The sequence below is a fragment of the Scyliorhinus canicula genome, chromosome 13 (assembly GCF_902713615.1).
Source record: "Scyliorhinus canicula chromosome 13, sScyCan1.1, whole genome shotgun sequence".
NCBI lineage: Eukaryota > Metazoa > Chordata > Chondrichthyes > Carcharhiniformes > Scyliorhinidae > Scyliorhinus > Scyliorhinus canicula.
The window spans coordinates 22,009,880-22,022,806 of record NC_052158.1 but is presented as its reverse complement, the minus strand read 5'-3'; the positions used below and the strand labels follow the sequence as shown (position 1 = coordinate 22,022,806).

The 12,927-nt window shown below is 44.2% G+C and overlaps 1 protein-coding gene across 4 annotated transcripts in view; it reads right to left on the bottom strand.

The window, feature by feature from the left end:
• LOC119976159 (E3 ubiquitin-protein ligase TRIM39-like) overlaps positions 1 to 10,321 on the bottom strand; it is a 154,318-nt gene extending 143,997 nt beyond the window's left edge. For 2 of the 4 annotated variants that reach the window (XM_038816378.1, XM_038816380.1), the window contains exons 1-5: positions 10,235 to 10,321; positions 4,955 to 4,981; positions 3,441 to 3,467; positions 1,900 to 1,926; positions 711 to 737 (exon numbers count right to left, since the gene is read on the bottom strand). In XM_038816378.1, coding sequence (XP_038672306.1) covers positions 711 to 737; positions 1,900 to 1,926; positions 3,441 to 3,467; positions 4,955 to 4,961 — 88 coding nt within the window. In that variant the 5' untranslated portion in view covers positions 4,962 to 4,981; positions 10,235 to 10,321. Of the gene's footprint in view, positions 1 to 710; positions 738 to 1,899; positions 1,927 to 3,440; positions 3,468 to 4,954; positions 4,982 to 10,234 lie in introns of those variants that run through there. The other 2 variants (XM_038816381.1, XM_038816382.1) reach the window with 2 other exon arrangements.
• Positions 10,322 to 12,927: the final 2,606 nt, after the last annotated feature.

The window sequence follows — 12,927 nt, the reverse complement described above, 5'->3', positions numbered from 1 at the left end:
TCAATCTCTCATAAGTCTAAAGGGCCATGACTTTACGCCACTGGCTAAAAGTTATGGTGCACAGTGTTCTAGCTATGGATCGAATTTTGACACATGTCTGAATATTAAAGTTCATTCTGTATCCTGTTCTATAAATCTACCTTTATCATCTGGAAATTATAGGCAGTTAGGAACATAGGAGTCAGTACTCAGGAGAAGCAGGCCATATGGCACTTCAAGCCAGCTCTGCATTTGACAAGATCATGGCTAAACTGATTGTGGTCTCAACTTCACAGTTCTTCCTTCCCCATAAGTCTTCACACTCTTGTCTGTCAAAAATCTATCAAACTCAACGTTGGACAAATTCAGTTACCCAATGTACATTGCTTTCTTGAGAACCAAACTCCAGATTAAAGACTCTCACATATTCAATTTAAAAAAAAATATTCAATGGCAAAAAACAAAACATTTATACGTCTCAAAATCTGAAACAAAAACAAAAAATGATTCAAGACAGAAAAGGCAACGCGACATTAGTGGAGTGATAACCAATATCACCAATTCGGGCTGATGACCTTCCATCAGAACTGAGAAAAGTTAGAAATGTAACAGTTTTTTCAGAAATGAAATACAGGTGAGGAAAATAACGGAAGTCTTCATTGCGTGGAAAGCAGTGTGCGGTGCAAGAAAAAAGGGATGTGAAAATAGGGAAATGTTTTTAAATAATTTACCATCCATAATTTGACTTTGTTTTTGCTCTGAAAAGGAAAAGAGAATCTCATTCAACACTGCATTTTTTTTGTTGAACTTCAACAAATTTTCTGAGATGTTCAAATTCTAATATGAAATAAAGATGATACCTAACTATTGTTTTTTGACCCCTATTTAACTTGAAGATTTTTGTGTGAAATAGGTTGATTCATTTAAGGATTCTGGAGCCAGGTACAAAAATAATTTGTATGGCTCCTGGTTAGGTGAATTGACTATGCTAAATTTCCCCTTAATGTCCTCAGGTTAGGTGGGTCTAAAGAGATAGGGCGTTGGAATAGGTCTAGCTAGGGTGCTCTTTCATAGTTTCTGTGCACACTCGATGGGCTGAATGTCATCCTTCTGCACTGTAGGAATCCTATGCTTCTGCTTGTTGTCTACTAGATTGCTTCAAATTTTCAGCTGACATAAAGCTGACAATGTGAAAATGAGATCCAATTGTTTAAGCCCCTTCCTGTCCTTACATATGTTTTCTTTAAGCAAGTTTCCCAAATACGACATTGAGGTTCAGAAGGATGAGGGGGCATCATACAAGATACAGAGAGGCCTGGCTAGAATGGATGTGGAGAGGTTGTTTCCACTAGTTTGAAAAACTGGAACCCGAAGGCACAGCTTCAGGCTCAAGTGGCAATCCTTTAAGACTGAGATGAGGAGGGATTTCTTCAGCCCTGTTAGGCAGATAGGAACATAGGACTCTGGACTCAGGAGAAGCAATCCATATGGCACGTCAAGCCCGCTCTACCATTCGATAAGATCATGGCTAAACTGATTGAACAAATTCAGTGACCCAATGTTCATTGCCTTCTTGAGAACCAAACTCCAGATTAAAGACCTTCATGTCTTCAATTTTTTCATATTTGATGGCAAAATACAAAACATTGGACATCTGAAAATCTGAAGCGAAAGCAGAAAACGATACAAGACTGAAAAGATAAGGCAACATTTGTGGAGAAAGAACAGATGTCATCAGTTTAGGCTGATGACCTTTCATCAGAACTGAGAAAAGTTAGAAATGTAACAGTTTCTTCAGAAATGAAATAAAAGGTGAGGAACATAATGAAAGTCTTAAAGACAGTGTGATCAAATGACAAGAGTTAGTGTTGCAAGAAAAAAAGGGATGCGAAGAGAGGGAAATATTTTTAAATGATTTACTATCCATAATTTGACTTGGTGTTTGCTCTGAAAAGGAAACGAGAATTTCATTTAACACTAAATTTTGTTTCGTTGAACGTCAACACCTTTTCTGAGATGTTCAAATTCAAATAGGTTCACTGCTGGGTCACTGTCTGTGCGGAGTCTACACGTTCTCCCCATGTCTGCGTGGGTTTCCTCCGGGTGGTCCGGTTTCCTCCCACAGTCCAAATACGTGCAGGTTCGGTGGATTGGCCATGCTAAATTGTCCTTTGTGTCCAAAAAGGTTTGGAGGGGTTGTTGGGTTACAGGGATACGGTGGAACTGAGGGCTTAAGTGGGTCAGCGCAGACTCGATGGGCCGAATGGCCTCCTTCTGCACTGTATGTTCTATGTTCTATGTTAACGATGATACCTGACTATTTTCCATCAAGCCCTATTTAACTTGAAGATTTTTGTGTGGAATAGGTTGACTCATTCATTGATTCCGGAGTGCAGGTATAAAAAGAGTTTGCATGCCTCCCAGTTAGGTGAATTAGCCATGCTAAATTTCTCTTAATGTCCTAAGGTTAGTTGGGTCTAAGGAGATAAGGCGTTGGAATAGGTCTAGGTAGGGTGCTCTTTCATAGTTTCTGTGCAGACTCGATGGACTGAATGGAATCCTTCTGCACTGTAGGGATCCAATGATTCTGCTTGTTGTCTGCTAGATTGCTTCACATTTTCAGCTGACACAAAGGATTAGCATCAATGTGAAAATGAGAGCCAATTGTTTAAGCCCCTCCCTGTCCTTACATAAGTTTTCTTTAAGCAAGTTTCCCAAATCCGACATTGAGTTTCAGAAGGATGAGGGGGCATCTTACAAGATACTGAGAGGCCTGGATATAATGGATGTGGAGACGTTGTTTCCACTAGTTTGAAAAACAAGAACCTGAAGGCACAGCTTCAGGCTCAAGTGGCAATCCTTTAAGGCTGAGATGAGGAGGGATTTCTTCAGCTCTATTAGGCAGATAGGAACATAGGACTCTGGAGTCATGAGAAGCAATCCATATGGCACGTCAAGCCCGCTCGGCCATTCGATAAGATCATGGCTAAACTGATTGTGGTCGAAACTTCACTGTTCTTCCTTCCCCATAAGTCTTCACACTCTTGTCTATCAAAAATCTATCAAACTCAACCTTGAACAAATTCAGTGACCCAATGTTCATTGCCTTCTTGAGAACCAAACTCCAGATTAAAGACCTTCATGTCTTCAATTTTTTAAAAATTTGATGGCAAAATACAAACCATTGGACATCTGAAAATCTGAAGCAAAAACAGAAAATGATACAAGACAAGAAATGAAAAGGTAAGGCAACATTTGTGGAGAAAGAACTAATGTCACCAGATTGGGCTGATGACCTTTCATCAGAACTGAGAAAAGTTAAAAATGGAACAGTTTCTTCAGAAATGAAATACAGGTGAGGAAAATAATGAAAGTCTAAAAGACTGTGATCAAATGACAAGTGTTAGTGTTGCAAGAATAAAAGGGAAGCGAAGAGAGGGAAATATTTTTAAATGATATACCATCCATAATTTGACTTGGTGTTTGCTCTGAAAAGGAAAAGGTAATCTCATTCAGCACTAAATTTTGTTTCGTTCAACGTCAACAAATTTTCTGTGACCGCTGGGTCACTGTCTGTGCGGTGTCTGCACGTTCTCCCCGTGTCTGCGTGCGTTTCCTCCAGGTGATCCAGTTGCCTCCCACAGTCCAAAGACGTGCAGGTTAGGTGGATTGGCTATGGTAAATTATACTTTGTGTCCAAAAAGGTTTGGAGGGGTTGTTGGGTTACGGAGATACAGTGGAAGTGAGGGCTTAAGTGGGTTGGCGCAGACTCGATGGGCCGAATGGCCTCCTTCTGCACTGTATGTTCTATATTCTATGTTAAAGATGATACCTGACTATTTTCCATCAAGCCCTATTTAACGAAGATTTTTGTGTGGAATAGGCTGACTCACTCATTGATTCCGGAGTGCCGGTATAAAAAGAATTTGCATGCCTCTCAGTTAGGTGAATTAGCCATGCTAAATTTCCCCTTAATGTCCTAAGGTTAGGTGGGTTGAAGGAGATAAGGCGTTGGAATAGGTCTAGGTCGGGTGCTCTTTCAAAGTTTTGGTGCAGACTTGGTGGGCTGAATGGCCTCCTTCTGCACTGTAGGAATCCTATGATTCTGCTTATTGTCTACTAGATTGCTTCAGATTTTCAGCTGACACAAAGGGTTAGCATCAATGTGAGAAGAAGAGCCAATTGTTTAAGCCCCTCCGTGTTCTTACATATGTTTTCTTTAAGCAAGTTTCCCAAATACGACATTGAGATTTAGAAGGATGAGGGGGCATCTTATAAGAAACTGAGAGGCCAAAATAGAATGGATGTGGAGAGGTTGTTTCCACTAGTTTGAAAAACTAGAACCCGAAGGCACAGCTTCAGGCTCAAGTGGCAATCCTTTAAGGCTGAGATGAGGAGGGATTTCTTCAGCCCTATTAGGCAGATAGGAACATAGGACTCTGGAGTCATGAGAAGCAATCCATATGGCACGTCAAGCCCGCTCTACCATTTGATAAGGTCATGGCTAAACTGATTGTGGTCAAAACTTTCCTGTTCTTCCTTCCCCATAAGTCTTCACACTCTTGTTTATCAAAAATCTATCAAACTCAACCTTGACCAAATTCAGTGACCCAATGTTCATTGCCTTCTTGAGAACCAAACTCCAGATGAAAGACCTTCATGTCTTCAATTTTGTTTATATTCGATGGCAAAATACAAACCATTGGACATCTGAAAATCTGAAGGAAAAACAGAAAATGATACAAGACTGAAAAGGTAAGGCAACATTTGTGGAGAAAGAACCGATGTCACCAGTTTGGACTGATGACCTTTCATCAGAACTGAGAAAAGTTAAAAATGGAACAGTTTCTTCAGAAATGAAATACAGGTGAGGAAAATAATGAAAGTCTTAAAGACAGTGTGATCAAATGACAAGTGTCAGTGTTGCAAGAATAAAAGGGATGCGAAGAGAGGGAAATATTTTTAAATGATTTACCATCCATAATTTGACTTGGTGTTTGCTCTGAAAAGGAAAAGTGAATCTCATTCAGCACTAAATTTGGTTTTGTTGAACGTCACCACATTTTCTGAGATGTTCAAATTTAAATAGATTCCCCGCTGGGTCACTGTCTGTGCGGAGTCTGCACGTTCTCCCCATGTCTGCGTGAAGAATTTTGTTCGGAAAAGGTTGACTCATTCATTGATTCCGGAGAGCAGGTATAAAAAGAGTTTGCATGGACCCGGGATAAACCATTAAGGATTGAGATCAGGAGAATTTCCTTCACCCGTGTGGCGAGCCTATGGAATTTGCTGCCACAGAAAGCAGTTGACACTAAAATGTTGTATGTTTTCAAGAAGGAGTTAGATATATTCCCAAGCACTATTGCCCCTATCTTTTGAGGCGGTAGTGGTTGCAGCTTTCCATCTTGCTGTTGAAGGAACCTTGATGAGTTATTACATAGAAACATGGAAAATAGGAGCAGCAGAAGGCCATTCGGCCCTTTGAGCCTGTCCCACCATTCATTATAATCACGGCTATCATCCAACTCAATAGTCTGGACCTGCTTTTTCCCCCCATACATATCCTTTGATTGCCTTCAACCCAAGAGCTATATCTAACTGTTTCTTGAAAACATATAGGGCCAGACTCAGAGACTGAGGGCTGGATTCTCCATCCTGAGGCTAAGGGCTGGATTCTGTGATTTTGAGGCTACGTTCGGAGGACGTGTCTGGTTTTATGATGAAAAAGTTGCCGCTGTCCCCGTAATGATGCTCTGACCGGTGAGGAGCTAGCTGCCGTGCCATGTAAAACGCACGGCCTTCCCAATAGACACACCTGGTGCTCATAGGGGGGGGACACCGGGGACATCCCAGCGATGGCAGCGATTCCCACTGCTCAAACAATCTGGTGGGCTTGGTCCACAATGAAGCTGACATATTGTGCCGACCTGACATATAGGGCCTCTGTGATGGCATTGATGTTTATGAAATGAAATGAAATGAAATGTTTAGTGCACTGAGGTCTGCAACATCCCTGACAGGTCACCACTCGCCGCTTGGAAAGACCCCATGGTGAACAAGCTCAGGACGACCATCACCTTGACAGCCACCAGGAGTAGGTGTCCTCCCCCATACCCCCGTGGTTACAGGTAGGCAATGATCTGGCAAATATGCCGTATGGTCCCCCTGCTCAGCCGGAGTCTTTGACGTTGTGCACAGCTTGGCAAGTCCTCGGAACACACGTGCTACCGGTAATCACAAGATCTGATGCGGCTCCTCCTTCCCTCCTCCTCCTCAGCCTGTTGGTCAGCCAGTTCTCCATCATTACCGACATGCTCCTGTTCCTCTGAGGGCTGCAGGGCCCTCCCCAAGCAGCTTCTGCTTGTACAGCCTCAGTGCATCCTCCAAGGCTGTGGCGGCAAGGCAGATACCTTGTTGGATTCTGGAATCCAATGTCTTCAGGGGTGAAAGGCACACATGTTCGCATGGTGCATACCCCCGTGCCCAATGGGCAACACAGTGGCCATGGCCTGCGCTGCTTCCCCTGTCCCTGCCTGTCCCCCTCCCTCCTCTTCCAATCCCACAACCACCCCCATCACTCTGCCCTCCACACCACACCACTGGCCCCATTGGAGCCTGGGACCATGACCATGGGGCTTCTGGCCCAGCACCCGTTCCTGCCATCAGGGGTATCGGTAGCTGGCGTTACCCATGCCAGTGGTACGCTTTGTGGCCCCCATCCATTGCACTGCTGTTGCAGCTCCTGTAGGCATCCTCTTCAGTGGGCCACCTGATTCTCTGTTGTGGGTCGGGGGTGGTTTGTGGGGGTTTTGTGGAGTGGAGGTATGGTGGACGAAGGGCGTATGGGGTCCGGGGCCAGGTGGGCTTCACCAATATGGCTGGTGTCGCTCTGTGCAACCAGGTGCCTTGATGAGTTGTCAATGCAGTGTGCAGCAGGATGACTACCTTGCAGGCCGCAGCAAAGGTGGTCCGTGCCTGGACACCCCAGTCGTGTGTTGACATCCCAACCCCACAACCCATCCCTTATTCAACCCCCATGCCCCCTTGGCCCTGTCAGATGTTCCCTACTCCCCCAGCCAACCCTGTGGCGGCAGGACCGGCAGCCCATGGTCACGCCTCTGGGACCATGTCCCAGCTCCTCTCTCACCCTCAGCAGGCAGGGCGCCTGTTTCACAATTTTGAAAACCACAAGTGAACTCACGGTCGGTACTCTTTCCTGGCGGAGGCGGAGCATCACGGGAGCCCTGGAGAATACTAGGACAAGCCATTAATAATATGTCAACTGTATTCACACCACTGCTGAGGCACCGGGGCATGGCATTCTGTTGGGCGCAGCGCCGGCCTCAATTTACGGCTGATGCCACATTCGTTGCCCAATCGTGATTTGCAATTCAGGCATCGGCTGACGGAGAATACAGTCCATAGTCATCTGGCCTCAACTGCTTTCTGTTGTAGCGAATTAGCGAATTCCACTGGCCACCCCTTCTCTGGGTGAAGATATTTCTCCTCATCTCAGTCCTAAATGGTCTACTCCGTGTACAGACTTGAACCCCATTTCTGGATGTCGCAACTAGTGGGAAGGTCCATCTTGTTTCCAGTGTACCTTGTAAATGCTGCATACTGCAGCCACTGTGCAGCAGTGGTGAAGGGAATTAATGTTTAAGGTGATTAATATGATGCCAATCAAATGGGCTGCATTGTTCCGCATGGCATAAAGCTTCTTGTGTGTTTTTGGAGCTTTATTCGGCCAGACAAGTGGAGAGCAGTCCATTGCATTCCTGACTTGTGCCTTGTAGATGGGATGTCAAATTTGGGGAGTCTGACAATGTTACTCGCTGCTGAATTCCCAGCCCCTGACCTGTTTTTGTAGCCACAATGTTTATATGGATGGCCCAGTTTAGTGTCTGGTCAATGGAAACCCCCAATGTTTTGATAGCGGGGGATTGAGCGATGTTAATTCCATTGAATGTTAGTGGTGGATGGTTAGATCCCCTCTCGTTGGAGATTGTCATTGCTGGTATTTGTGTGGCTGAAATTATACCTGTCATTGCCAAAAAGCTTTGCGAAAAAGGGCAGTCTGAATTCCTGTTATTTGGGAACTAAGAAGGGAAGACGCATATCCAGGATTCCGAATAGACACAGAGATCCATCAGACTGCTTAGCCCTCTCTACCATATGCCGCTTTAACGGTTTAGCATGTATGTAGCTATGTAGCTATACAGTTGTAGTTTCATCAGTTGGCAACTTCTCTTCAGGTATGTCTGGAAACGCTCGTGAGAGAAATGCTATTTCAACAAGATTAGTTGACTCACAGTATTACAGATATCTGAGTGGGTTATTGTGATACCCATGGGAACTATTTTGTTCGCACTTGGCATTAAGCGTGCAGTGTGGTGTGTTCAACCTCAGTTCATATTCATTTATATGTACCTCATACTTACGCTAAATAACAGCGCCAGGGACGTGGGTTCAATTCCCAGCTTGGGTCACTGTCTGTGCGGAGTCTGCACGTTCTAACTGCGCCTGCGTGATTTCCTCCAGGTGCTCCGGTTTCCACCCACAAGTCCCGAAAGACATACTGTTGGGTGAAATGAACGTTCTGAATTCTTCTCTGTGTACCCGAACAGGTGCCGGACTGTGGTGACGGGGGGATTTTCACAGTAACTTCATTGCAGTGTTAATGTAAGCCTACTTGTGACATGAATAAAGATTATTATTATTATAAGTAAGATACGGCAGATTGTTTTATTGTAAATTGTTCTATCTTTCTCCCTTTTAAAGTTTATTATTGCTTGTTCAAAACCCATGGAGTCAAGTAGCTTTTGTCACTGAGCGTCTTGGATCTCAAATGTTGTCTGCATTAAACAGAATATTATCAGTTTCTAACCTGATCTCACCAACAACTTGGGTCTGACCAAATATCACAGCAAGCTTCAAAATTATAAAACACAAAGCTATACATAGCTTGACAATCCTTCAATCCTGGGTCATGGATGAGATCTAATTGACTGAGATTGCATGTTATAATTAGTCAACAGTGCATTGGGATTGTAAAGTGCAATTACCAGAATGGGATAAACACATTTCGATAAAAGATCTTTTTTCGGCCAGCAGTTGCCATGAAACCAATTTACAATTTCCATTAGTAAGGCACTTATTCAGATTACAAAGTTCCCAAGGTCAGATCACAGGAAGAGGCGTTTCAATGTCAAACTGTTAGATACCTTGGAAAATTTTTGCAATGTGTGTTTTTCTCTCTCATCATGTCGGAAAACTTTCCTTTTCTAGTTTCCTTCACAGTTCCTCAGAAGGCCAAGGAATTACACCATCAGCAGACAATATCAGCCGAGGGGCCTCTCTTTCAGGAACTTTTAAAGTGATCTCATCTTTAAATTAACACATACTTTATCATAGATCATAGAATTCACAGTGCAGAAGGAGGCCATTCGGCCCATCGAGTCTGCACCGGCTCTTGGAAAGAGCACCCTACCCAAGGTCAACACCTCCAGCCTATCCCCATAACCCAGTAACCCCACCCAACACTAAGGGCAATTTTGGACACGAAGGGCAATTTATCATGGCCAATCCAACTAACCTGCACATCTTTGGACTGTGGGAGGAAACCGGAGCACCCGGAGGAAACCCACGCACACACGGGGAGGATGTGCAGACTCCACACAGACAGTGACCCAAGCCGGAATCGAACCTGGGTCCCTGGAGCTGTGAAGCGATTGTGCTATCCACAACGCTACCGTGCTGCTCTGCTCTGCTCTAAGCATTCTCTCTCGTGTTTAGGATTAACAGTTTCCCCAATAGACAGATCACACCCCCTTGCAAGTATGATCCGCTCTTCACTGATCTCTTCCTCAGCACCCCCTCACCTCTCCTTGTTGTCCCCATTATCTCTCCCTTTCTTTTCACTCAAGTTCATTTCGCTCCCTGCCACAAAATTACATTCCACCGGCTGACCATGTTTAATCTGAAAACTGCCAGTGCACAATGCCATACAAACCCAACCAGCAGCTTCTGAAAATTGACAATCGCATCTTGTTTTCAGCACAGTTGTCCCACCTTTTGCAGCAGTAATGGATGGAAACAGATACGACTTCATGAAAATTGTTTCCTTCTAAATAAATCAGTGTACTATTTGTGCTGGATTGCAATTATCGATGAACACTATAAAAAGTCATTTTCATTCAATAACAATGTAACTCTTATGTAGTAACACAATAAAAGTAATAACACTTTACCTTACCTATGCCGAGTTTCAAAATTTGAAAATGATTGAAACCCACCACGATATATGATCACGCGATCTTTGAGGTGAATTCAGCAATGGGTTGTTTACTGTGTTGAATGTGTGTATCAGTAACTTCAGGGTCAACTAAATCTGTGGAAGAACTGGATTCTTTGCTGAAATGTGATACATTTTAACAGAATTTATCACTTTTTAAATGCGCTGTTTATGCAGATTTGGTGTTCAATTCTTTCAGCTCTCAAATTGTCTCTCAATTTTGTTGTTCTTTACTCGAGTGCCTTCTCCGTTGCAGTGCTCTATATGGTGGAAAAAAATTGTGATTGTTCACAATGACTTGGTGATCTCCTTCCACTGAGCAGCAATTTTCTTTGCCTCTCTCCATTTTAGAGACATTTCGATAAGCGGTGTTCTTCCAAATCTTCCTTAATTTGTTCCTCCTAAATGCCAATTGTCATTCCTGCTTTTTAAAAATGTATTCTGTCATGGGATATGGGAATCTCTGGTAGGGTGAGAATTTATTGTCTATTGCTAATTACCCTTGAGAAGGTGGTGGTGGTTAACCACCTCCTTGAACTGCTGCAGTTCCTGTGGTGTTGCTGCACCCACAACACCATTCGGAAGCTCAGTTGGCTGGATGGCTGGTTGGTGATGCCGATCGGCGCCAGCAGAGCGGGTTCAATTCCAGTACTGGCTGAGGTTATTCATGAAGGCCCCACATACTCAGCCTTGCCACTCGCCTGAGGTTTGTTGACCCTCAGGTTCAATCACCACCAACCAGCCCTCAAAAGGCAGACCAGCCCATTGGACTGTGGTGACATTTATCTTTAAGGCTTTAATATTCTACAAAGGGGATAATAGTTAGCATTACTTTGGGCATCAGTGTTGTAGTCCAGACTTCCCCCACAAGCCACTTGATAGCATTTGTGGGAACGTATATTCACAGTGTCATAATATACACACAAGTATTTGATGGTGCACAGACAGGCAGTGATTGACACACAGGATAACCAATGAACACACAGAACACAGCAGCCAATCACCAGACAGGACATGACCACTATAAAGCCAGAGGGCACACGTTTTCCCGCTCTCTTGGGATCCATCCTCTGAGACAGTCAGAGCCCATGAGAAACAACTAGAACATACACCATGTGCTAGTAAGATAGTCTGGTCAGGTTAGCCTCAGGTCTCCAGTCAACTCAGCATAGTGTCAACCCACAGTGAAAGTATGAATGACAGTTAAGAGTTGAATAAAATCGAGTTGCATTTCTTCAAGTGTTGAAAGCCTGTCTCTCTCACTTTGCTGCAGTAAACGCAGTCCTCGCAGACCCAGCTTATCCAACACATCACACAGAACATAATCTTGCTCAGCATCCCACGAAAATAAAATGTGGGGATATCTAGTGTAGAGAGCAGTCGAACATGAGGTGGCTCTCTCCAGAGTATTTTGATTTTAGCCCTTCTCGCCTGGTTTTTAGGAACTTTGTTTGCTTGATGGGATAAGAGTCCCAGGAAAAGTAGTGCTCAATAAGTACAAAACCATGCAGAAAAGTACACAGTTGCAGCCGGAATCAGGAGCTTTGAAAGCTTTGCTTGCTGAGAAAATGGCAGCGGCTCCTGCTGCATCTGTGGCCACTCCAATAACCACTGAGATGCGTACAGGCATCTTGGTGGTGGAACTTTAGAAACTATGGCATGTGGTCTCTAAAGTGCTCGACAGAGCAATTGAAGAGACCCTGTCCCCTATTTGTGCGGCCTGGGAAAAAACAAACCTGATGGTAAAGGTACAATGCGAGGTGCTAAACGATGTGGAGGCAGCCTTTTCCAGGCAGAGTGACCAGATCATCTCCCTGGAAGTGGAGATGGCACGGATAGCCAATGATAACAAGGTGCTGAGATGCAAGATGGTTGATCTAGAGAATAGTTCCAGAAGGCAGAACTTCAGAATTGTTAGGCTACCAGAGGGTCTGCAAGCTCCAAGCCCAACAAAATATATGTCGCAGCTGTTTGGGAAGATAGTGGGGGTGGGTGAAATGGCTTCTGAAATGAAAAAATGAAAATTGCTATTGTCACAAGTAGACTTCAAATGAAGTTACTGTGAAAAGCCCCTAGTCGCCACATTCTGGCGCCTGTTCGGGGAGGCTGGTACGGGAATTGAACCATGCTGCTGGCCTGCCTTGGTCTGCATTAAAAGCCAGTTCTTTAGCCGTGTGCTGAACCAGCCTTGAGTTGGATCAGGCCCATAGGTCGCTCAGGCAGAAGCCCGATTCTGGTTAAATACCTTGTGCGATCATCGTGTTTTTTCACATTTACCAAGAAAAGGAAAGGATTCGCGGTGGGCGAAGGACCATCGGGACTATAAATGGGAAGGCCTTGCCATGAGGCTCTACCAAGATGTGGGAGCAGAGCTAGCTAAGAGGCTTGCAGCATTCAACAAGGGCAGAATGGCTTTCAATTTGGTGTGGTGTACCTTGCGCGCTTCAAAGTAATCTATGAATGGAAAAATTACTATTGTGATGCACCAGAGGAGGCAGACACATTTGTACTGAAGCATGTACTGGGGTCGAGCTAACTGTGAACTATATCTCTTGTGAGATGTCTGTTTGGGGGGTGGGCATGTGATATTTTGGATTTATTGGGGTGCCTGTTGGGCATTTTAGAGTTTGCACTTGTATTTGTACAGTTGCTTT